Source organism: Pantherophis guttatus, chromosome 11, assembly GCF_059756535.1.
Source record: "Pantherophis guttatus breed Tessera chromosome 11, ASM5975653v1, whole genome shotgun sequence".
NCBI lineage: Eukaryota > Metazoa > Chordata > Lepidosauria > Squamata > Colubridae > Pantherophis > Pantherophis guttatus.
The window spans coordinates 7566859-7590455 of NC_142073.1; the positions used below are offsets into that span (position 1 = coordinate 7566859).

The 23597-nt window shown below is 43.1% G+C and overlaps 1 protein-coding gene across 1 annotated transcript in view; it reads left to right on the forward strand.

Moving 5' to 3' along the window:
• The window catches only part of ITFG1 (integrin alpha FG-GAP repeat containing 1), a 97684-nt gene that overhangs the window by 62496 nt on the left and 11591 nt on the right, over positions 1–23597 (forward strand). The window contains exons 15-16 of the mRNA XM_034426452.3: positions 16764–16888; positions 18486–18568. Coding sequence (XP_034282343.2) covers positions 16764–16888; positions 18486–18568 — 208 coding nt within the window. The remainder of the gene's footprint in view (positions 1–16763; positions 16889–18485; positions 18569–23597) is intronic.

Consider the following 23597-nt stretch of genomic DNA (forward strand, 5'->3'; position numbering starts at 1 on the left):
TTTCGTATACTGTCTTTGGTGTAAGCCGCCCAGTCCTCAGAGAGTGGACGGCATAGAAATATGACGAATAAAATAATAAATAAAATAAAATGCCCCCCCCCCCCGCCATGGTGCAGGAGGCCAACTAGGACACGCCCACCATGGCCACACCCACCCAGCAACCGGGCAGAGAACCCCTTGCTAAAATTTTTGAAGCCCTCCCCTGCTCTGATCCTCCTTTGGTGACCACAAAGAATAACCAGTTGCCTTTCGTAGCAGTCCAGTTTGTTCATCAGAAGGACATTTCCTAATCTCTGAGTGGTTCTTGAGGAAACCTTGCCATGTTTGACTTGTACAGTAACCGTTGCAGGATGTAAAGAATATTTTCTGCAAAACGGGCCTTTGTAGAAGTGGACGATGTGAACAGTAACAAATTGCAAATTGCGGGTCGGAGGAGCAGAAGAGAGATAAGTGGGACGTCGACGGAGTTGAACCCCAAATTAAAGCTTTATGATGAATAAATATTGATGGCTTTGAGAAGTTGGGTTTTAAATATTAATGGCCTGTTGTTTGCAAGCAATGTTATAGTTGCTTCTTGGGCGATAAAATTCAGTGCTGCTTTCCCACCTCCCACTTTGCTGTCAAAATATGATGAAAACAGCAGTTATTAGATTAGCCCCTGACAGCACCTAAAAATTTAAGGTAATATACAACCCCTCTGGCTTATAAGGGAAGGAACTTTGGTTTCAGAATGAGAACACAGGGAAGAAATTAGTTCATTATTCTCCCTCAAGCAATACAATGCAGGAATAAACATAATTGTTGGCGTATACATTTAGTGCTTTTGAATACTCTGAATTTTTCACCTATCTTAACTTCTGTTGTTCTTAACCAGTGCCCTAAAAAGTGACAACTAGTTGTCTGATCTACAACACTGCACTAGTTCTATTACATTAGCCCTTGATTTTATGCATATATTCATTACTTATTAAAACACGAGCCATCTGTGTGTTCTTCTGCATTTTATAGGCTTAAACTTTAGAGTTGTCCAATGGATTCTTTTATGTTTAAAGCTGAAGTACTCTATGGATATATTTTTTTTTGCACTTTTCTTAATAGCACTCCAATCATATTTTTATTGGTTCATTACTATTAAACATCTCCAGCTGCAATTTAGCCTGAAATATTCACTGTTTCCTGAGAAGCAGCTTAGTCTTGGTCTCTGAATAGTATCTTAGAGGCAGCGCTTCAAGGATGTAGGGCCCAAGAAATGCATGTTCTTCGATTGTATTTAAATTTACGTTCAATTAAAATTAAACACGGTCGGTATGATTACTGTTCAATCATGTGCCTAATGACTTTGTTCTTTCGTCACATTATAAATTACCATTTGGCAACAGTGATGGGATGTCCATAGATACCACGCATCATAGTTTGGGGAAATGCTCATGGCTGTACAGCCTCAGACCGTATGCCCTTATCTTAAAAGAGAAAAATTAGGCAAATTACTCCATCTAAGCTAGCTTTGCCAACCCTGGCAAGAATTTGTTTCAAGAACAATTGAAATAGCTGAAGAAGATCATCTCTTTGCCAAATGTCCAGGGAGATTCTCAGTCATCCAGGCCACAGTTGTCCCAAAGGTGGGTTTTTTCCAAGAGGCAATTGGACTTTCTGGTTTTTCCTTGAAGACACTTTGCTTCTCATCCAAGAAGCTTCTTCAGTTCTGACTGAAAGGGATAGAAGGATTTATATTCCTTGCAGACAGCTGATCATTAGCATTCTTTCAGAGAGACCTTGAGGCAACTTGGAGGTTTATCTTTGCCCTCGGAGTCACCTGAAGAGAGCAAATGGGTGTGGAACATTCTTATTTATTTATTTATTTATTTATTTATTTATTTATTTATTTATTTATTTATTTAGTCAAGCATGTATGAGGAAACAAGTATAAGTATGAACATATAAACATATGTATAAACAGGTATAAATATATACATAAGAAATGAGTACGAATAAATGGGGACAGTAGGACAGGGATGGTAGGCACGCTGGTGCGCTTATGCACGCCCCTTACAGACCTCTTAGGAATGGGGTGAGGTCGACAGTAGACGGTCTAAGGTTAAAGTTTTGGGGGTTTGGGGAAGTAACCACAGAGTCAGGTAGTGCATTCCAGGCATTGACAACTCTGTTGCTGAAGTCGTATTTTCTGCAATTGGAGCGGTTTAGCTTGAGTCTGTATCTCTTGTTTGCCCGTGTATTATTGCAGTTGAAGCTGAAGTAGTCATTGATAGGTAGGACGTTGTAGCAGATAATTTTGTGTACTAAGCTTATGTCAGACTGTAGGCGGCGTAGTTTTAGGTTGTCCAAGCCCAAAATTTCAAGCCTGGTGGCATAAGGGATTCTATTGTGAGCAGAGGAGTGGAGGACTCTTCTCGTGAAATACCTCTGGACTCGCTCAATTGTATTATTGTCCGATATACAGTGTGGATTCCAGGCAGATGAGCTGTATTCAAGAATTGGCCTGGCAAAGGTTTTGTATGCCCTGGTTTGCAGTACAATGTTACCGGAGAAGAAGCTTCACAAGATTAGGTTAACAACTCTTAATGCCTTTTTGGCAATGCTGTTACAGTAAGCTCTGGGGCTTAGATCTTTTGAAGTTCTTGGAACTACTGAAAGGACTGTGTCGTAAGCAGGAGTTAGGTGGTCTCATATCTCTCTGTTGAGAGAGGGCTGTTCAATCTTAATGTAGATGGCCTCTTTGCCAAACTGAACTGAACCTTGAATTCACAAGAACAAGTTTGTATCTCTGACGGGAAAAATTCCAGCAATGCAGCCGCCTCTGTTTAAGCAGCTCTAACCTTATAATTCTGAAACTCTGTTCTTCTGGCCTACATCACAAATGCTTTCATTCATAAAATGCTGAGAAATAGAACCTGAGAAATAGAAAATGCTGAGAATAGTTACTGCATACGCAGAAGGAAACAATGGGAACGTCTTTTAAGCGACAGCCGTTCATTTGTGTCTCTAAAATTCTCTCCTTTATGTTCGGAAGCATTGACTGCAAAAAGGGAACAAAAAAAAAAAAAAAAGCATTACGTCTGGCTCTGTGTAGCTTGTACATTCTATTGGCGCATTCCGTTATGTGTTGTTCTGCTCTGTTTCATGTTCCAAATTATGCTTCAGGCCCATAAGGAGCCAGTACAGTCTTTGCGAAAGCTTTTGCCAGCTGGTTTCCAACAACGTTGAAATTGGGAGTTTCTGTGAGGTTAAGCCAGAAGATGGTTTTGTTCTCTCCTAGCTCAAAAAAGGGACATGGTGGCTCAGTGGCAAAGACACTGAGCTTGTCGATCAAAAGATTGACAGTTCAGCAGTTTGAATCCCTAGTGTCGTGTAATGGGGTGAGCTCCCGTGACTTGTCCCAGCTTCTGCCAACCTAGCAGTTCAAAAGCAGATAAAAAATGCAAGTAGAAAAATAGGGACCACCTTTGGTGGGAAAGTAACAGCGTTCTCTGCGCCTTTGGCGTTGAGTCATGCTGGCCACATGACCACGGAGACGTTTTCGGACAGCGCTGGCTCTTCGGCTTTGAAACAGAGATGAGCACCGCCCCCTAGAGTCGGGAATGACTAGCACATATGTGCGAGGGGAACCTTTACCTAACTCAAAAAAGGTCCAAATAGAGATCCTGTAGATCACTTAAAGTTCTTTTCTTCAAAAGCTCCCTTGTCTGTTTGGGTCCAACACTCATGATGACAATTGGATCTGCCAGTGAAATCATTTCATTACCAGGGGGTGTCCAGCCTTGGCAACTTTCAAACTTGGGGACTTCAACTCCCAGATTTCCCCAGACAGGGGAATTCTGGAAGTTGAAGTCCCCAAGTCTTAAAGATGCCGTGGTCGGACATCCCCTGATTCATACCATTACTTCCTTGCCTCATTTCCACAAAATGAAACACTGTTGAGTCTTCTCTCCGCAAACTCAATGCTTTTTGCCTCCATCGCAGCTTCCAAATATCCAAATTGGGAGGGGAAAAATTGCTACTGAAATAGGAATATATGTGTGCTTCTGTGTATTTAAGGCTTATCCGATTCTCACAATTTGTCTTAAAGAAGGATGTGGAATCAAGTGCCCAACTTCTTCTTTGAGAGTCCTTTCCGTTTGCTTGCTCCCGGCTTTCTTTCCCTATCATGTTTGCAGAGACATGACTAATCATCATTACACTCTGCTCCCTATTAACCTCTGACAGACATGAAAGGGCATGAAAGGGTATTTCTGTCCTTAGCACCTGGGTCATTTTTCTTCTTAATTCATTGCTCTTTATGTCCGCATTCGAAGGATATCCAATGACCGGTCCCTTTATCATAGAGCCTTTGTTCTTTGTGGCAATTTTTTAACCTTCCTTAGCTGTCTGGCTTTTCACCTGTAGCTGAGCCAGCATTTTGTAGTCTTTCCTCACTGGCATGGGTTAGGAATGTCCTGATTATTTAGTGCTGTCTTGGAGCCCTGAAGTTATAATCGAGGCTTTCCGTGTCACTGACCTATTAATTGTTTAGGCAACTTTGCTAATATGCTTATGTAAATCATGTTGGCAGCAATCGTTCTGGGGTGTACAAACCGTCACCAGATTGCAGAGCGTAAGGCTGATTGTTGTGGTCCGCCAGCGGCCTGCGGAGCTGGCAGCAGAGTCAGCCAATGAGGAGGCTGGGGAGGAACATGGGCCAGTCCTGGAGTCTGGGGAAGGCTCGGACAAGGGCTCTGCATCAGAGGCAGAGAGGGGACCAGGGCCATCTGGGAATTATGGACTGCCTTCGGAGCCTCCAGAGTCGGACATCAGCGAGGCAGAGGAACAGGGGGAGCCTGTTCCCAGTGCGTGCATGCACAGAGCTGCCAGAAGGCAAGAACAGTTAAGACAAAAGGGACGACTTGGGAGTAGGGCTGGCAGATGATTGGCCCCTCCCATAAGACATAAAGGAGGAGTAAAGGATGTGAGCCTTTGCAGGAAGCAACTTTGTTCGTTATGGTCGGTTTAAATTCTGAAGCTCCGTTTTGACTCTGTGCTCCGTGTGGCCTTGCAAAGCTAATTGCCAAATTAGGTCTTTGGCAGCATATCAAGGAAGATAAAGGTGGGTGCTTATCAGCCTTATCCCGAAGGACTGTGGCAGACTTCTGTCGAACTCTTTACAAACTATTTGTGACTCATTATGGGCTGTGATTGACCATAATTCACAGCCGTCTCAATAAAAGTTTTTTGGGGACTAAAATTGTGATTTTTGCTTTGTTAGGAAGTCTAGGTCAGAACACTGATCTTGATCTTGTGAATGCCCCTTTTCTGTTACCACCTGGAAAGGCAGGGTATGAAAACAGCGGTTAACCCAACCTAAAGGGATTTAGATGAGTAGGGATAGTAATTCCTGGAATTTTCCCATTCAGGGAATCACATCTGGAAGAAGACAGGTTGAGTTTGCTGGAGATCCAGCAAGCAAGCGGGAATCCAGTCTCAGCCAGAACTCTTGTTCCAAACACATTTTCAAACCGGAGAGCTGCTTTTCCACATAAAAGCTTGCAGTGCCAGCTCCTTGGATTTTTACAAAATCAAAACTGTGTGTCTTTTGCTTGAATAAATACATCTTTGGGTACAACTAAGGAGGAATTTCCTGACAGTGATAACAATTAATCCGCGGAACGACTCACCTCCAGACGTTGTGAATGCTCCAACACTGGAGGTTTTTAAGAAGAGATCGGACAATCATTTGTCTGAAATGGTCTAGTGTTTCCTGCCTGAGCAGGGGGTTGGACCAGAAGGCCTCCTAGGTCCCTCCCAACTCTGTTTATTCTGTTATCTTACTTCTGGCAAGATTAAGGAATGTTTAAAAACTAATAAAAGAGGCAGGAAAAAGGCGGGAAGGAGTAATGGGAAGACATTTGAAGAAGAAAATGGAGATGCAGGGAGGGGATATTTAGATATCATCTAGAGTGCATAGGATGGCACAAGAAGAAGCAGAAAAAGTAGACATCAGTAAAGCTGAAAAGAGGGTGAGATCCAGTGTCAGGGTAATGATGATTTAAAGCTGACCAGCCTCTGTAAGGCTGTGGACCAGGATGAGTCAGCAGGGTTATTGCCGCTTTAAGACTGAGGATGAGTCAGCAGGGTGATTGCCGCTTTAAGAAGATGTCTATATAAGGGAGGCCATGAGAGGGCGTATCTCTCTCTCCTCGTGTACCTCTCTCCTCGTTGTGTTCTATCTGCATTGTAGTTCTCCGTGTAGAGTTGAAGATTGATTGATTGCCTGGTATGTGCCTACTATGTGCATGTCTGTATATAGAAGTCTTGTATATAAACCACTGTAAGACAAACCTCTGTGTACTGTGTTTTGCTGCTGGGCTGTCTCAAAATGGTAGTCACGCTGTGCACACTCCAACATCCAGAACCGAAGGCTAAAGGGAGGAGGGAACAACAAGTATACCGTGGTGGGGGCTGCTCATTGGTTTCTAGAAAGGAGGAAGCTTTGCCCCCCCCCCCAATTAAGGCAAACCACCTTTGAAAGAGAAAAGCCCATATTTTCCACCAGATGATATGGAGGATGAAGAAAGAGGAGTACACATACGTCCCTCTTCCATTTTTCTTCAAAGAGAGATGAGCAAAGAGTCCTTCAACTGTCCTTCAACCACAATACCAAACCTTCAGGCTTCAGCTGAATGTTTGCAGTCTCCCGCATTTTACCCATAGTTCCTTCTTGGCCAGCCTTGTCATCTCTCCTGTCCTGTCTCTTGTTTTTTCTTGACCTGCGGCTTCGACAATTAATTTCCTCCGGTTGGCTTCTTGGCCCGCGATCGTGGCGTCTTGTCAAGAAGGATCACACTTCGCTCGATTGCTCCCCTACGAGGTGCCCATGTGATTCTGCCCTTCGCGCCCTGCTTTTTTGCATTCAGATCTGCTACTAGGGAAAGTGGCTTTGGTTTAGATCACCGTCTTGCTAATCAATTGGAGCATTTATTTATTTTTATTTTATTTATTCTTTTTTTTTCTTTTTTTTTCTTTTTTTTGCATTTGCGGCTTTCTCCTTAATTGAGAGTGTCGGCACTGGTGAAACTTGAAAATGGGAAATGGAAATTTGCACAGCTGTTTTCCTTTTGCTTAATCATAAGCTCGCATAGTAATGAGCCCCAGTCGGCTTGGATTGGCAGCCGCTCAGGTCACCACCGAGAGAGGTCAGGGAGTAGATGCAAACTTCAGCATGTGACTGGGAAGCTGTTGTAAATGTGCAATTAGAAGCATGTGAGCCATTTTCCCTACCCAGATCAGTTTTTTCCCCCTCAAGAAATGTAGTTGTTTGGTGCAGGGATGGGTTCTACTTACCTTTACTACCGGTTTGCAATGGGAAGCTTCTGCGCATGCACAGATCATCCATAACGACGTCAAGGCAGGAGGGCGGAGCCTCTCACCGGTTTTACTATGGGTTCGCAACAACTGGACCGAACCGGGAGCAACCCACCACTGGTTTGATGGTTGTTCTACCCACCCCATCAGCTCGTTGGGGGGAAAATAGCAGTATGGCTGCAGGAAATGGGCAGGTTATTGGTTGGACTTTTGGCACAGGTTAACACAGGTTGACACAGATTAACCTCCAAGTGCTTCAAGGACCCTCTAAAAGGATGCAAAGGACCAGCTGTCTGCAAGGAATATCAATCCTTCCATTCCCCACTATCCTGCCAGAGCTGAAGAAGCTTCTTGGATAAAAAGCGAAACGTCTTCAAAGAAAAATCAAGAAAGTCCAGTTGCCTCTTGAAAAAAGCACCTTTGGGACAACCATGACCTCGATGACTGAGAGTCTCCATAGACAACATGTTTAAGGACTCAGATGTTGCCTAAGAGAGCATTCTGGAAAAGTACCAGATCTCTTTGGCATTGTAAGCCTCTAGTTGCCCTTCACAAAAAAATTACAAAGTCATAGAGTCATCTGAATGTTGTCCACAGCTGTCAAAGTGCAGCCATGGTAGGTAACTTCGGAATATAAACCTTGCTGTATTGAAGGGATTCACCTCCTGGTTGAATATATATATATATTGGTCGGAGGCCCTAAAAGCAGACCTTTGGATTAGAAGGTTTTAATTTTGCTTTTGATCTGTTTTTGTCTACCTCTTAATGGCATCAACATGTAGTAACACCTGGTCAAGCTCGGGTGATAGAGTAGAGCTATGAAAATCCCTTGGAGGAAGTGTCTTGCAAAGCATGGAGTTTTTTTTCCCAGACCATTAAAGCAGCCACATCTTTTTGCAGCCATCATAAGCTAAACATCTGTTTGTTTACTGGGGGGAGAGTTTTAATGAGTTGACGAGACGAGTTTTGTAAGCATTTTCAGATGCTGCAGAGGTCCTCTTGAAGAATTTGCACACTCCTTCTCATTAGTACTGAGATCAAAAGCCAGAAGGAAAGCTTTAGGTCTGTAGGCTAAATTGGGAAGCTTAAAAAAATTAATCTATCGTAGAAGATGATCCCGTCAAACAGATTCTGTTCCGTTATCACAAAATTGCATGATTCTAACCACACACAAACCGTATTTTGTATTAAGCAGGATCAAACAGTGACTTCATGTTTTCATTGTAAACCAGCAAAAATATTTAGGTAGTATATACTGGTATATACTTGTGTATGTCTGTGTGTTGTATGTGTGGGAATGGAACGGAACGGAACAGAACAGAATAGAATTCTTTATTGGCCAAGTGTGATTAGACACACAAGGAATTTGTTTCCAGTGCGTAAGTTCTCAATGTACATACAACAATAGTTGGTTCTGCAACCCAACTATTGCCTTGATTGATTGCAGTGCCAAACCAGGCAGTTATAGAGGTGCAGGTGACAGACTCATATTGTGGGTAAAAAGGAAAATCGGTTCGTACCTTACTGTGTCTCATGTTAAATTCTTCGAATAAAAAAAAAAATGGAGTTGAAACAAACAGTCCCTTGAGGATGTTGGTACTCTAGGGCACAGTTCTCCAGGCTTGGCAACTTTTAATACTTGTGGACTTCAATTTAAGTGACCCTGCTATGACTTGGTCATGCCATTACAGGGAATCTCTCCTTGGCAGGCTAGATTAGAGAATCTGAAGTGACATGCAAACCAACTGGCATTTGGGCCGGGGGAGCAGGAAACTGTTCCTGAATTGCTATTTATCATGAATTATTTCTCCGTTTGATATCAACTCTCCGTCCTTTTGGTGACACACAGGCCATTTCAAAAGCTTTCAACATGCAGGATGGCTATCCACTGGAGAACTGAATATAATTTTAGATCTAATTAAACTCTGTCATTTATTAATTGCTCTTTAGGTTTTTTGACAAGCCAACGCTGAATAGCTTGGCAGCGTTGAAGCAAAAAAAAAAAAACCAGGAGTAGCTTATTACGTTAGTTCTTTCCTTAACGTTCTAAATTTGCTTTTTTTTTTTTTCTTAACTTGCCTCGGCTGATGTATGTTCCTGCGTGCATCTTTTTCTGTGGCAGAGCCTTGTCACTCCAAACAAATTGCTCTTATTCCAGCCACAAAGATCTCAACTCGTATTAAACAGCAAAGGATGACTGAATCTTTTCATAATCTTAAGCCGTGAATTTATCACATGCCATAAAACAAAGCTACAGTTTGTAAGATCCGAGAATATAAATCCTCTAATATAATTGTAAATTAGTTGTTCGTTTGACACCCTTTCATTAGGCTGTTTGTTTCTGTCATTAGATGCTCATTCAAGGGTTGGGTGGTTTGGATGCACAGCACGCAACAGACAATAAAAGTGCAATAGCTGAGCTCGCATCACAGTTTTGGAGCAAGACGTGCAACAGAATTCTGGAAGGGGAGATGAGATTTAAGATCTAATGAAGTCTCGACATCCTTTCTTGTTTCAATCTTAGTCATTCCTGCTTGTAAAGAGACATAGCATGGTTGAAAATCGCTCTTTTAAAGCAAAGGAACCACAAGCAAAGAAATAAGTTTCAAGCACTTGAGACCTGGTGGCGCAGTGGCTAGAATGCAGTATTGCAGGCTAACTCTGCCCACAATCAGGAGTTTGATCCTGACCGGCTCAAGGTTGATTTAGCTTTCCATCCTTCCAAGGTTGGTAAAACGAAGACCCAGATTGTTGGGGGACAATATGCTGGCCCTGTAAACCACCCAGAGAGTGCTGTAAAGCATTGTGAAGCGGTATATAAGTCTGTATGCTATTGCTATTGCTATAGGTAGGAAGAACTTGCATATTTTATTTATTTATTAAATTTAAACACTGCCCATCTCATGATCAAGCAACCCCAGGCTTACTTATGTCAAAAATAGCAATATGAAATGATTAGAAGGCTAAAAAAAAACATTAGACGTTAAAAATTAAAATTAACACCTTAAGGTTAACAGCGTTAGAAGGAGAACATGGATACAAGGTTACTTCTGCTGACTGCCGGCTGCTTGCAATTTGGCAGTTCGAATCTCACCAGGCTCAAGGTTGACTCAGCCTTCCATCCTTCCGAGGTGGGTAAAATGAGGACCCAGATTGTTGGGGGCAATAGGATGACTCTGTAAACCACTTAGATAGGGCAATAAAGCACTATGAAGCGGTATATAAGTCTAAGGGCTATTCCTATTCCTTCCTTCCTTCCTTCCTTCCTTCCTTCCTTCCTTCCGTCCGTCCGTCCATCCATGGTGGCACAATGGTTAGAATGCCATATTGCAAGCTGACTCTGCCCACAGCCAGGAGTTCGATCCCGATGGGTTCAAGGTTGAGTCAGCCTTCCATCCTTCCGAGATCGGTAAAATGAGGACCCAGATTGTTGGGGGGGGGCCATATGCTGACTCTGTAAACCGTTTAGGACTGTGAAGCACTGTAAGTGGTATATAAGTCTAAGTGCTATTGCTATTTCTCTCTACCCAAGTATGAACATGGCTACATGAGGCGAGTTTCCCGTAGTGGTGCATGACTCTGCTGCTGCCTGTCCTACTTCTGCACTGTATTTTCTTCCCTCTTAGCTCCTTCGATTGCAATGGCTCCCAGTGCGTTGATGGCAATCGTTTGTTACCCAAGTTTCTAACGGAAATGAGGTGCTTACTATTTGTTTAATCCCAGACCTGTTTTAGAGAAGTCCTGCAAGTCTGTAATGTCTGCTGTAAGTTAATAGCAAGGTGTGATGTAGGTTACTCTGAACGTAGCGCACCCCAGATTTATGTACAGTTTGGGCCGCACAGTGCTGGTCTCCGGTGCCACATTGAGGAAAATAATTTTCTGGCTATCTCAGAGGATTCCGCCTTTTCTTTGTAGCAGAGCTAGCCATGTAGAAAATCATTGGAGGGTTTTATCGCACCACAAATTGATCGTGTACTTGTGTCTGTACGTGCGTGCATGCATTCCCTTCGTTTCAGAAATACGTTTGGTCTTAGAATAGTAATCGTGTTTTAGGCCTAAAGGGGAGACTTGATAGAAAGTCATCAGAGGCTTCTGACATTTTGTAATGTCTTGAAAAGCTACAGTCTAGGAATAACTACTCTCTTATTCAAGGGTCTAATCCAGCAGGTTCTGACAGGTTCTGGAGAACCGGTAGTGGAAATTTTGAGTAGTTCGGAGAACCAGTAAATACCACCTCTGGCTGGCCACAGAGTGGGGTGGGAATGGAGATTTTGCAATATCCTTCCCCCAGGAGTGGGAAGGGAATGGGGATTTTGCAGTATCCTTCCCCTGCCACACCCACCCACCAAGCCACACCACACCCGCCAAGCCACACCCACAGAACTGGTAGTAAAAAAAAATTGGATTTCACCACTGCTGTTATTGGTTTTGTTTGATGTAGATATCAATGAGTCATAGAGGTGAGATGGCTCAAGCATTAAGAAGCTGAGTTTATCAGCTGGAAAAGCTGACAGTCTGGGTTCGAGACCTGAGCACCCCACGATAGAGCGAGCTCCCGTTCTTGATCCTGCCCACCTACCAGTTCAAAAGTAGCAACAGCAATAGCCCTTAGACTTATATACTACTTTACAGTGCTTTGCAGCCCTCTCTAAGCGGTTTACAGAGTCAACGTCTTGCCTCCAACAATCTGGGTCCTCATTTGACCAACCTCAGAAGGGCGGAAGGCTGAGTCAACCGTGAGCTGCTGAAAATCAAACTGCTGGCAGCGGGCAGAATTAGCCTGCAATACTGCATTCTAATCACTGCGCCACCACGGCTCAGAGTAGATAAATAGGTACCACTCAGGTGGGAAGCTAGCAGAGTTCCGTGTGTTTCACCGCACACTTTGCGCTGCGGCATGATGTCATACAAGCCCCATGACTGTGGAAACGTCTCCGAACAACACTGACTCCCTCAGCTAAGAAATAGAGATGTGCACCATTCCCTAAAGTGGGACACAGCTGGTTTTGGGGAAACCTTTATCTTTTATCAAAGAGTCATATAATTGGACGACTCTTTGTGGAATTCTTTCAAAGACATTCCACAAAAAGGGTTTTTTTAATAGACTCTTCAACATTATTTGGTACTTGTATTGTGTGCGGAAACTCCTCAGTTGAGTTGCCCTCATTTTCATCGTTGATCATTGTCCCATATTTCAAGTCTTGGTGAATGTTTTGTGGTAGTTGGTTTATTGGATGTTCTAAATTAATATTTTAAAAAAATGTCCATGTGAAATTAGTTGAACTCCTTATGAATGTTTGTGGAAGATACTGATAAGAGGATCTGTGGGTGGGAAACAAAAAAATATATACTCTCCAAACTTGGCAACTTTTAAGACTTGCAGACTTCAACTCCCACCCTGGCTGGCTGTGGAATTCTGGGAGCTGAAGTCCACAAGTCTTAAAAGTTGCCAAGTTTGGAGATCCCTGGCATAGAAGATCCCAGCTTCAGTCCACATCACCTGTGAATTGAAAGAACTAAAAGGGAAATGATGGTGGCTTGTTCTTGAGATATTACCAGCAGGTTAGCGATCAAGTTAGAAGAACAGATAATCTTAACTAGGTACAAGCAACATCTTACAAAAAGCCAGGGCGCGACCTGACTTGTTATCTTCTTCTGTCCATAATTATGTTTAGTTAGTTAGTTAGTTAGTTAGTTAGTTAGTTAGTTAGTTAGTTAGTTTGTCAAACATGTATGAGATAATAGGTACAAATAAATGGGGGTAGTAGGACAGGGATGGTAGGCACGCTGGTGCACTTATGCACACCCCTTACATTGTTTGCCCATGTATTATTGCGGTTGAAGCTGAAGAAGTCGTTGACAGGTAGGACGTTGTAGCAGACAATTTTGTGTACTACGCTTAGGTCAGACCGTAGGCGGCGAAGTTCTAGGTTGTCCAAAATTTCAAGCCTGGTGGCATAAGGTATTTTGTTGTGAGCAGAGGAGTGGAGGACTCTTCTCGTGAAATACCTCTGGACTCTCTCGAGTGTATTAATGTCCGATATACAGTGCGGATTCCAGGCAGACAAGCTGTATTCAAGAATTGGTCTGGCAAAGGTTTTGTATGCCCTAGTTAACAGTACAATGTTACCGGAGAAGAAGCTTCGTAAAATTAGGTTAACAACTCTTAATGCCTAACACCATTGAGACTAATTCAATAGCGCTTCCTATCTTTCCGGCTCTTTCGGAAAAACCTTCCAGGATTTGAGGCTTCCACAAGAGAAGTCTTTTCTTCTTCTGAAAAGCAGATATAAAGTTCGCCGTTCTGATGCTTGAGAGCATTGCTTGGGCTGCGCCGCTGCATTGCTCTTCTCCATATTAACTTTTCATCTTTGCTGTGGCAGCTATAATTGCAATTTTCACCTGGCACGAATATCTGGACTCAATCAAATTGGGCACTGGACCATGCTGGAATACGGAATGAAGGCTTGGCATATGAATTAAACATGCCAGACTTCACTGCACCTTGTTCCTCTTGCCAGCTGGCAGAAATTGTCAGGCCTGTCACTTAGCCCTAATCTTCTGGAAGTGAAGAAAGAGATGAATTCCAGGAGTTCCAAACTGGGAACTCCTTGTAGTCGTTCTGCTTTCTAAACATATGTTTACATCTTCCTGCATATGGAAGTTTGATTATTTATATAATACAGTCTTTTCACTTTAAAACAGTCAATATCAGAGAGAAAAAAGATGCTGGTTGATTTCAGTGGTGGGTTGCTCCCGGTTCGGGCCGGTTCGGGCGAGCCGGTAGCCAGACGTCGCCGAACTGGTTCTCTTTGACTGGGAGCTGGACCCTCCCGCCCACCCCCACGTTAAACTTACCTTTATTTCTCATTTTGTAGCCCAGCTGATAGGCGCAACAGAGTGGATTGCCACACCTCAGCTGGGCAGAAACCTAATGCGCTTGCGCGGAGCGATCGCACACAAAGCGCGTGCGCGAAGAGAACCAGTGGTAACACCAGTTGGAACCCACCACTGTTTGATTTGGTTTGGTTTTTTTGCTTGTAGGCCATCTCTTACACAACAGTGGCTTAACCCCATACAACCACTTGAAGAGGTGGTGAAGTTGATGCGAGGATGCTGTGCATGAGACTGCTAATTTTGATAACCTCTCCATATACAGGTTGCAGTAGTTATTCAGCCATGTATCGATGGAAATAAATACAGGTAGTTCTCGACATATGATCGGTTGCTTAGCTACCATTCAAAGTGCAGACTGATGTAGGAGATTGACCAGGTTGAGCCGAGGGCGGGGTCAAATGCATCATTAGTTTGGAGTCTCTCCGCCAACGTAAAAAACCTAAATCCAGACCCCCTTGAAATCCATTGACTCTTATATTCGCCTTGACCGTTAGATCCAATTCTTATGTATGGGTTGCTCGTAATACGTAGTACGTGTGAACTCTGTCCTGGTTCCTGATTTGTTGTACCTGCCAATAGACACTCCCCCACTTCCAAAAGCTACTTACAACCTGGTTTTGAAGTTTAATCTATCTATCTATCTATCTATCTATCTATCTATCTATCTATCTATCTATCTCCCTCCCTCCCTCCCTTTCTCTCTTCTCTTTCTCTTTCTTTCTCTCCTCTCTCTCTCTCTTTCTCCTTCTCCTTCTCTCTCTCCTCTCTCTCTCTCTCTCCCTCCCTCTCTCTCTTCTCTTTCTCTTTCTCTCCTCTCTCTCTCTTTCTCCTTCTCCTTCTCTCTCGCCTTCTCTCTCTCCTCTCTCTCCCTCCCTTTCACTCTCTCCTTTCTCTCCCTCCCTTTCACTCTCTCCTCTTTCTCTTTCTCTCTCTCTCTCTCCTCTCTTTCTCTTTTTCTCCTCTCTCCCTCTCTCTCTCTCTCTTTCTCCTTCTCTTTCTCTCTCTCTCCTTCTCTCTCTTCTCTCTTTCTCTTTCTCTCTCCTCTCTTTCTCTTTCTCTCTCCTCTCTTTCTCTTTCTCTTTCTCTCTCCTCTCTCCTCTCTCTCTCCTCTCTCTCTCTCTTTCTCTCTCATCCTCTCTCTCTCTCTCTCTCTCTTTCACACCACACACACACATACAGAGAGAGAGAGAGAGAGTCATATGGCCACATATCAGACCACAGCAAACAATGGATTCTCTTAACAACCACATGTTCTCTTTACCACTTGCTCCATTCACATAACCACCGCCGCAAAGCAGGTTGTAAAATCAGGCCCGACCATGGGGTGACCTGCTTTAGGACCATCTTAACATACAACCGTAATTGCCCGGTTCCGTTATGGTTGTAAGTTGAGGACTATCTGTAAATCAATGTGCAATAAATTCACTATCAAAGATTCATTCACACGAATGGTGGCGTTGCAGCAAAACAACCTGCTTATATTTAAGATCAGCTGTCAAGTTTTAAGCATGATGGGATCTACTTTAATAAGTCAAAGATCCGATGGAAACCTCTTCCTGTTTATCCAGAAAAATAAAAATCTCAACAGCTTTCAATGAGTGCCAAGTTGAAATGTCAACCAGGTGTCCAATGCATGAAAAGTCTTGATCGTTGCCCTTTCCTATTGGGGGTGGAATGACTCCACATGAAATATCAAAGATGATTTGGGGGGGAAAGAAAGAGAAAAGGAATGAATTAAGGTTGATAAGGCTGCCTAGTAGCAGAGACAAAATTCTATCTGTAAGTTCCAACCTATTGCCCAAGCTGTGATTTATCGGGCTGTAATTTTCAAGTCATCTTGGATTGCTTAATTTAATTTATGGGCATGTGTTGGAGCACAGGAGACCCAGAAGAATGTCATGCTCATAACTGTAACAAGATGAAATGAATGGGTCAAGGTGACTTACTCATCTCCAAAGTGACTTCGGTGTTTGTTGTTGTCGGTTGTTGTGGTTTTTTGGTTTTTTTTTTAGCCTAGTTGGTCTGTTGTACTGTTTCTCCTTCTCCCTGCCGGCTTGAAAGAAGCCCATCAGCAAAATCCAGTTCCATGATTCATATAATCAAGCCTATTGTTGAACAGCAAAAAACCCATTTCAGAAATGTTTCTGCTCAAAAGTAATGGCTTCGTTTCCAATTTCACTGTAATGACAGGCACCCCGAATGGCATTAAAATGGAAAAAGGACACAAAGGCCTCCGTCCGTGTTGTGCAAGCTGAAAGCAATGCTACTCTCCCGTTTCTGGCTTAAACAGGCTCGTTGTTAAAATATATATATATATATATGGGAAAAAAAAGACACGAAGAGCGTTGAGCTTTTACCCTGCGTGCATAAATGCCGAATGTCACTGCGTGATTCTTTTAGATGTAGAGTTCAATTTTAGTGGCAGGCAATCAACTGGTAGCAAAATTGCATTCCTTTGGAAGGCCTTAAGCAAGATATTCATCGTGCCATTTTTTTTTTTAATTGCATTCTAGCTGGACAGCTGAGTCAGTCTGCACATTTTGCCCTGCAGCTTCCATATACTGTTTTAGGTTTGGGCCGAAGCGCTAACTTTCTCGATCATTTATTCGTCGGCATCCCTCGTCCCTCGGGGGAAAAGGTATGTTAAAACCACCGCTCTGCGTGGAATTAGCTTCACCTGTAAGATAAATCTGCATGCTATATTTCCGGGTCATGCCCTGGAATCCTATCGTCGTAGGGTTTTTCCCCTCTTAGGCATAGAATAATAAGCAAATGTTGGTGTGAATTGCACTCGCCAATGCGGCAAATTATGGATTTATGTCAGGTATCTGACCGCATCAGGGTTGTGTTTGACCTCGGGGGGCTGTGGTGGGCATGGCCAGCATGATGTCACTCAAGTCGGGGGGCTCCTGTGGCATCCCAAGTGCTCTGCTAGCGAAAACAGGTTCCTGAGCTCCGTTTTGGGCTGCAACGGCATCCCGCAACCCTCTAACAGCGAAAACAGAGCTCAGGGGGGCCATGCATGACCCTTGCGAGCTCCATTTTCAGCTAAGACAGCATCCTGCAACCCTCTGCCAGCAAAAACTGAGCTCGCGAGGGGCCACACGTGGTCCTCCTGAGCTCTGTTTTCACCGGCAGACGCACCACGGGCCAGGGTGTTTCCAGGGTGACCCCGCTGGCTAGATCGAAGCATCCCGCAGGCCGGATCCGGTCCTAGGGCCTTGAGTTTGACACCCTTGGTTCATGTGATCGTTGATTAGATGCCTTCAAGCAGGAATCAACTCTTAGCAACTACATAGATCAGTGTTTCTCAACCTTGGAAGCTTGAAGATGGGTGGACTTCAATTCCCAGAATCCCCCAGCCAGCAGCGCTGGCTGGGGGATTCTGGGAGTTGAAGTCCACCCATCTTCAAGCTTCCAAGGTTGAGAAACACTGACATAGATCGATTTTCTCCATCCTGGTCCTTCCAGTGTTTCAATGGTGCACCCACCACCGCTATAACTGGGCCCATCCATCTTGCTTGTGTGAAAACTTCCAGGGGAATTTTAAAAATCCTTTCCCCACCCCACCCCCCCAAAAAGTTTTGGAGTTTACCAACAAGGATGTCATTGTCCACAATCTGTAAAATTCCTTGGAGCTCATTCAAGGAAAAACACAGAGGGGTGGGAAATGCTTTTAAGAACTAGCCGGCTTTTGGAGAACCGTAGCATTTTATTTATTTAATTAAATTACATTTAAGTTAAGTTAAATTAAAAGGTTAATGTTAAATAAATGTATTTATTCAAATGTAAGGGCCGCGGTGGCTCAGTGACTAAGACGCTGAGCTTGTCGGTCGAAAGGTCGGCAGTTCAGCGGTTCGAATCCCTAGTGCCGCGTAACGGGGTGAGCTCCCGTTACTTGTCCCAGCTTCTGCCAACTTAGCAGTTCGAAAGCAGGTAAAAAATGCAAGTAGAAAAATAGGGACCACATTTGGTGGGAAGGTAACAGCGTTCCGTGCGCCTTTGGCATTTAGTCATGCTGGCCACATGACCACGGAGATGTCTTCGGACAGCGCTGGCTCTTCAGCTTTGAAACGGAGATGAGCACCACCCCCTAGAGTTGGGAACGACTAGCACATATGTGCGAGGGGAACCTTTACCTTTAAATAAAACGAAGAGATTTGGTTTCTGCAGCAGCATTTTATTTAGTAAGATGAACTCACCAGGTGTTTACTGGGGACCTTTCTTCCTTCCAGGCTACCAGAAAACAAGAATGGACAGCCATCATCCCAAATTCCCAGCTTATTGTTATTCCGTTTCCTCATCACCTTCCTCGAAGGTAAGCTCTCTTCATTTCAAATTAAATCTTCGCCAGGTGAGTTGGAATGTGTGTTTCGTTCAAAGAATATATTCCAAGAAGACCTAATCATTTCCTCCTCTTACAGAATTCTTTGCATCCTGGAAAAAATAAAATCAAAGTACTGTATTTTTCAGAGTATAAAACGCACTTCCTCTCCCCCCCCCCAAAAGAGGGTGAAAATTTGGGTGTGTCTTATACACCGAACGTAGCTCCGTGCCCCCCCGACGCCCCCACCCCCACCCCCCTGGAAAATGGGGCACATGGAGGCGGCAATAGGCTATGGCAATCCCTGCAGCCTGAAACAGCTGATCTTCGGGAGGCCGATCCAACCGACAATCAGCTGCTTGTGCTAATCAGGCTGTGCTGAAGCTGAAGCTGAAGCGGGCTGTTTGCTGCAAGGAGGCAAATTGCTGGGAGGCAGAGGTAGCCTTTTTTTTCTTATTTTCTTCCCCAAAAAAGGTAGATGCATCTTATAGTCCGGAGTATCTTATACTCCGAAAAATACGGTATTTACTTTGCAGGACAGGCATTTGGGGGACAGTTGGAGCAATAAAGGGGAGTTTGAACTATCCGCTGGCTGTGTTGCCTCTGTGCCTTGCCCCGGGTCATCACACTTTTCCCTCCTTGTCAGATTTCTCTCTGAGTCTGGATATCCTTTTTCTTTTTTCCATGAGCATCTTTTATTCTCAGTCCTTGGATACTGTACCGTGTCCCACTTCTAAAATCTTTCATGACAGTTTTTCTTAATACGGTACCGAACACTAAAGACTTGCATGGGGTTTTTCCACCCAAAAACTTACTTTTATAATGTTTCGCTGCCATTCCTTTTCTCTAAACTTAACGCTAATTCTGTGCTTTCATTTATTTTCCTATCTCATCCTGCTGTCTTCCTTACGAATTCACAACTGCTCTTCTTATTTAAGTTTATAAATTTCTATCCCTGGGTTCCGTTTCTATGCTCCCATTTCTGTGTTGGCAACGCTGTTTTTTTTTTTTTAATCTTAACTATTTCTTAGCTCTTTACATCTTTCTTTTTCCCTCAGGTTTTCAAGTTTTTGTAGCCCATCTCAGTCCATTTGCACATGAAAACCTTTTTCCACTCCTTTATAAACTTGCAAATGGCCTTTTATTTTTCCCCTGCCTCGAAACCAGCATATTAAGTTCTTTATATCTGGTGCTGGTTTGTATAAAGCCCTACACTTGGATTGCTGCTCTCAATGGACTTGGTACGATTTGCAAATTCATCCTCCTCCTCCTTTTTCCTCCCTTGACTCTCAGTATTCCTCCAGCTCCAAGAACTGATGTTCCCTTCACAAGGTTAATACTATATGGAACAAAACTGAAAACTGAATCTGGATGTTCTGGTTCGGATATCACGAACCTCTTCCCAGCAGGAAAACAAGGGAAATGGGTCATGAAGAAGATGTGTAGCATCCCAGACAATCCTGCGGACCCTGCTCAAGCATCGCTTATATGCTATGTGCTGGATAGGATTAGTCTGGTATTGTTACATAAATACAAGAGAGCAAGGCCTGACCCTCCCTGAATGCCTTTGAGTAGAGTAGAGTAGAGTAGAGTAGAGTAGAGTAGAGTAGAGTAGAGTAGAGTAGAGTAGAGTAGAGTAGAGTAGAACAGAACAGAACAGAACAGAACAGAACAGAACAGAACAGAACAGAACAGAACAGAACAGAATTCTTTATTGGCCAAGTGTGATTGGACGCACAAGGAATTTGTCTTAGGTGCATAAGCTCTCAGTGTACATAAAAGAAAAGATACGTTCATTAAGAATCATAAGGTACAACACTTAATGATAGTCATAGAGTACAAATAAGCAATCAGGAAACAATATCAATATAAATCGTAAGGATACAAGCAGCAAAGTTACAGTCATACAGTCATAAGTGGAAGGAGATGGATGATGGGAACGATGAGAAGATTAATAGTAGTGCAGATTTAGTAAATAGTTTGACAGTGTTGAGGGAATTATTCATTTAGCAGAGTGATGGCGATTATCTGGTCTTTCCAAAGCTGCCACTTGGGGAGATTCCTGTATTATAGGCAGAGAGCAATGAAGTAGCTAGGTCGAACACTACACCAGTGTGGGTCTGGTTGTTCGTGCCTGACGGATACCATGGAGTAAATACAACTTTTCATACTGTAAAGTATCCTGCCGCATATAATACATGCCTTTTTAGGCATATACTTAGGGAGGAAAAATTGATACGTTCGCGTAAAAGTAACAAAAGGCATTCAAGGATTTGAACAATGGAAATAAGACGTAAATATATCCCAAGGAATTCGGATAACTCAGGAAATCTAATTTAAGCCCGGATGACTCAAGTCACGGCAAAGCATCATGAGATTCTTGTAATCAGATCTCAGTTCGACAAAGCGTTGCCTTGAGTTGCGAGACCCTCCTCCTTCGAAATGAACAATAAGTATTCAGATGTCAAAGAATTCTTCCTCCAAATGAATTTTAATCATTATTCTGTTATTTTACTCCTGGCGTTTACTGAAGAACTGCCATTCCAGATTTATGTATGTTATAAAAAGACCACATTGATTTCAATTTTCGGTCTGTTTAAGATTTATTGATCATAGAGGCTGACCTCAACAGTTGATAAATCTTTATTATAACCTTAAAACAAAACCATTCTTGTTAATAATAATAAAAAAGACTTTATTCATCTTTGGAACTTGGCGGGGGGAAAAAACCAGTGAGTGTTTGTTTTATAATGTAATCATAGGGCAGTTGGTTGAGAAAAAGTGAAGGCTGCCTAGATAATATTTCTAGAAATAGAGAAGTCATTTCTAGAAAATGAAACGCAGGTTTTTTTTTGTTTTTGTAGATACAGGTAGTCCCCGACTTACAACAGTTCATTTAGTAACCATTCAAAGTTACGATGGCACTGAAAAAGGTGACTTACAGCCATTTTTCATAGTTACAACCACTGTCACAGGATCAAAATTCAGATGCTTGGCAGCTGTTTCATACTTACGACCGCTGCTGCATCCCAAGATCATACAATCCCCTTTTGTAGCCTTCCGACAAGCCAAGTCCATGGGGAAGTAGATTCACTTAACAACCGGGTGGCTAACTTATGAATTGCAGTGATTCCCTTAACGACTCTGGCAAGAAAGGTCATAAAACGGGGGGGGGAGAAACTCACCTAACCGATGTCTCACTTAACAGCAGAAATGCCGGGCTCAATTGTGGTCGTAAGTCGAGAACGGCATGTACATTTCTAAGTCAAGCCTGTCTTTATAATCCTCTGCTGGCCCTGTTTTGGAAGTGACTTGTAAAGTGACCAGTTTCGGCTTTCCTGAAGTTGCTAATTCAGGCTGTATAACCCAATGTAGAGATGATACCACTCTAATGGCAGAAAGTGAAGAGGAACTACAGAGCCTCTTGATGCGGGTGAAGGAGGAAAGTGCAAAAGTTGGCTTGAAACTCAACATTAAGAAAACTAAGATCATGGTATCCGGCCCTTTCAATTCCTGGCAAATAGATGGGGAAGAAATGGAGGTTGTGACAGATTTTATTTTCCTGGGCTCCAAGATCACCGCAGATGGGGACTGCAGCCAAGAAATTAAAAGACGCTTGCTCCTGGGGAGGAAAGCCATGGCAAATCTAGATAGCTTACTAAAAAGCAGAGACATCACTTGGCCAATAAAAGTGCATATAGTCAAGGCTATGGTTTTCTCAGTTGCTGTATGGCTGTGAAAGTTGGACCATAAGGAAGGCTGAGCGCCAAAGAATTGAGGCCTTTGAATGATGGTGCTAGAGAAGACTCCTGCGAGTTCCTTGGACTGCAAGGCCATCAAACCGGTCAGTCCTAGAGGAGATCAACCCTGACTTCTCTTCAGAAGGCCAGATCCTGAAGATGGAACTCAAATACTTTGGCCACCTAATGAGAAGGAAGGAAGGACTCACTGGAGAAGAACCCAATGCTGGGAACGATTGAGGGCAAAGGGAGAAGGGGATGACAGAGAATGAAGTGGCTGGATGGAGTCACTGAAGCAGTCAGCGTGAGCTTAAATGGACTCCGGGCATTGGTAGAGGACAGGAAGGCCTGGAGGAACGTTGTCCATGGGGTCGCGATGGGTTGGACATGACTTCGCAACTAACAACAACAATAATAAACTCAGTGTTTCTCAACTTTAAGGCCTCTGAGCAGAATTCCCCTGCCAGCAGGCTACATCCCTAATTCCAGCGTCAGGTAGGTCATAAGTCAAGGACTACCTATCAGTTAATTTAATAAATTAATTAATAAATCCCCTGGCTATTTAGGGAAGCTCAGAGTGGTTAGAAGTACATCATCCCGGTCTCTCTCTTGATTTTATGATTTTATGGTTGGTTTTAAATTTTGATATGGATTTTAAATTGATAAATTTTAAACTATGGGCCAAATTTAATTATTTTAAATCTATTTTTAATCGTATTTATGTATAAAAGTTTTTATTTTGGCTGTTCACCGCCCTGAGTCCGAAAGGAGAAGGGCGGTATAGAAATTCGAATAATAAATAAATAAATAAATAAAATTTATTCCGACTCAGCAGGCATCATCTCCTTAATTATTATTATTTTAAAAAAGAAAAGTAATAGACAGAATAAAGGCTTAAAACTAGAGAGAATTGGAGAAGCGATCGGAGCACCTCTTTCAAATGCGTCTCCCTGAAGAACGGTATGATCGTCTACATGGCCGCGTTGGAATCGCTCTCCATGAATTGGACATTGGGAGATTTCATTTTGCTGAAACGCATTAAGTGGAATCGATATCAAAACGGCTTCCGTTCGGAGAAAAGCGCACGATGATACATGAGTGACTAAATGCCCCTTTGCTGCTGAATATTGACATACTATTTATGAACTTCCAATAATCTATGCAGCCATTTGCCAAGCAATTAAATACAGAGCCACCGTTGCTTATTTTTTCCCTCCTTCTCCCTCCTCCCCCCCCATTCCCTTCTAGCATTGGTGATGTTCCCTAGTTGGGTAATGAAATAC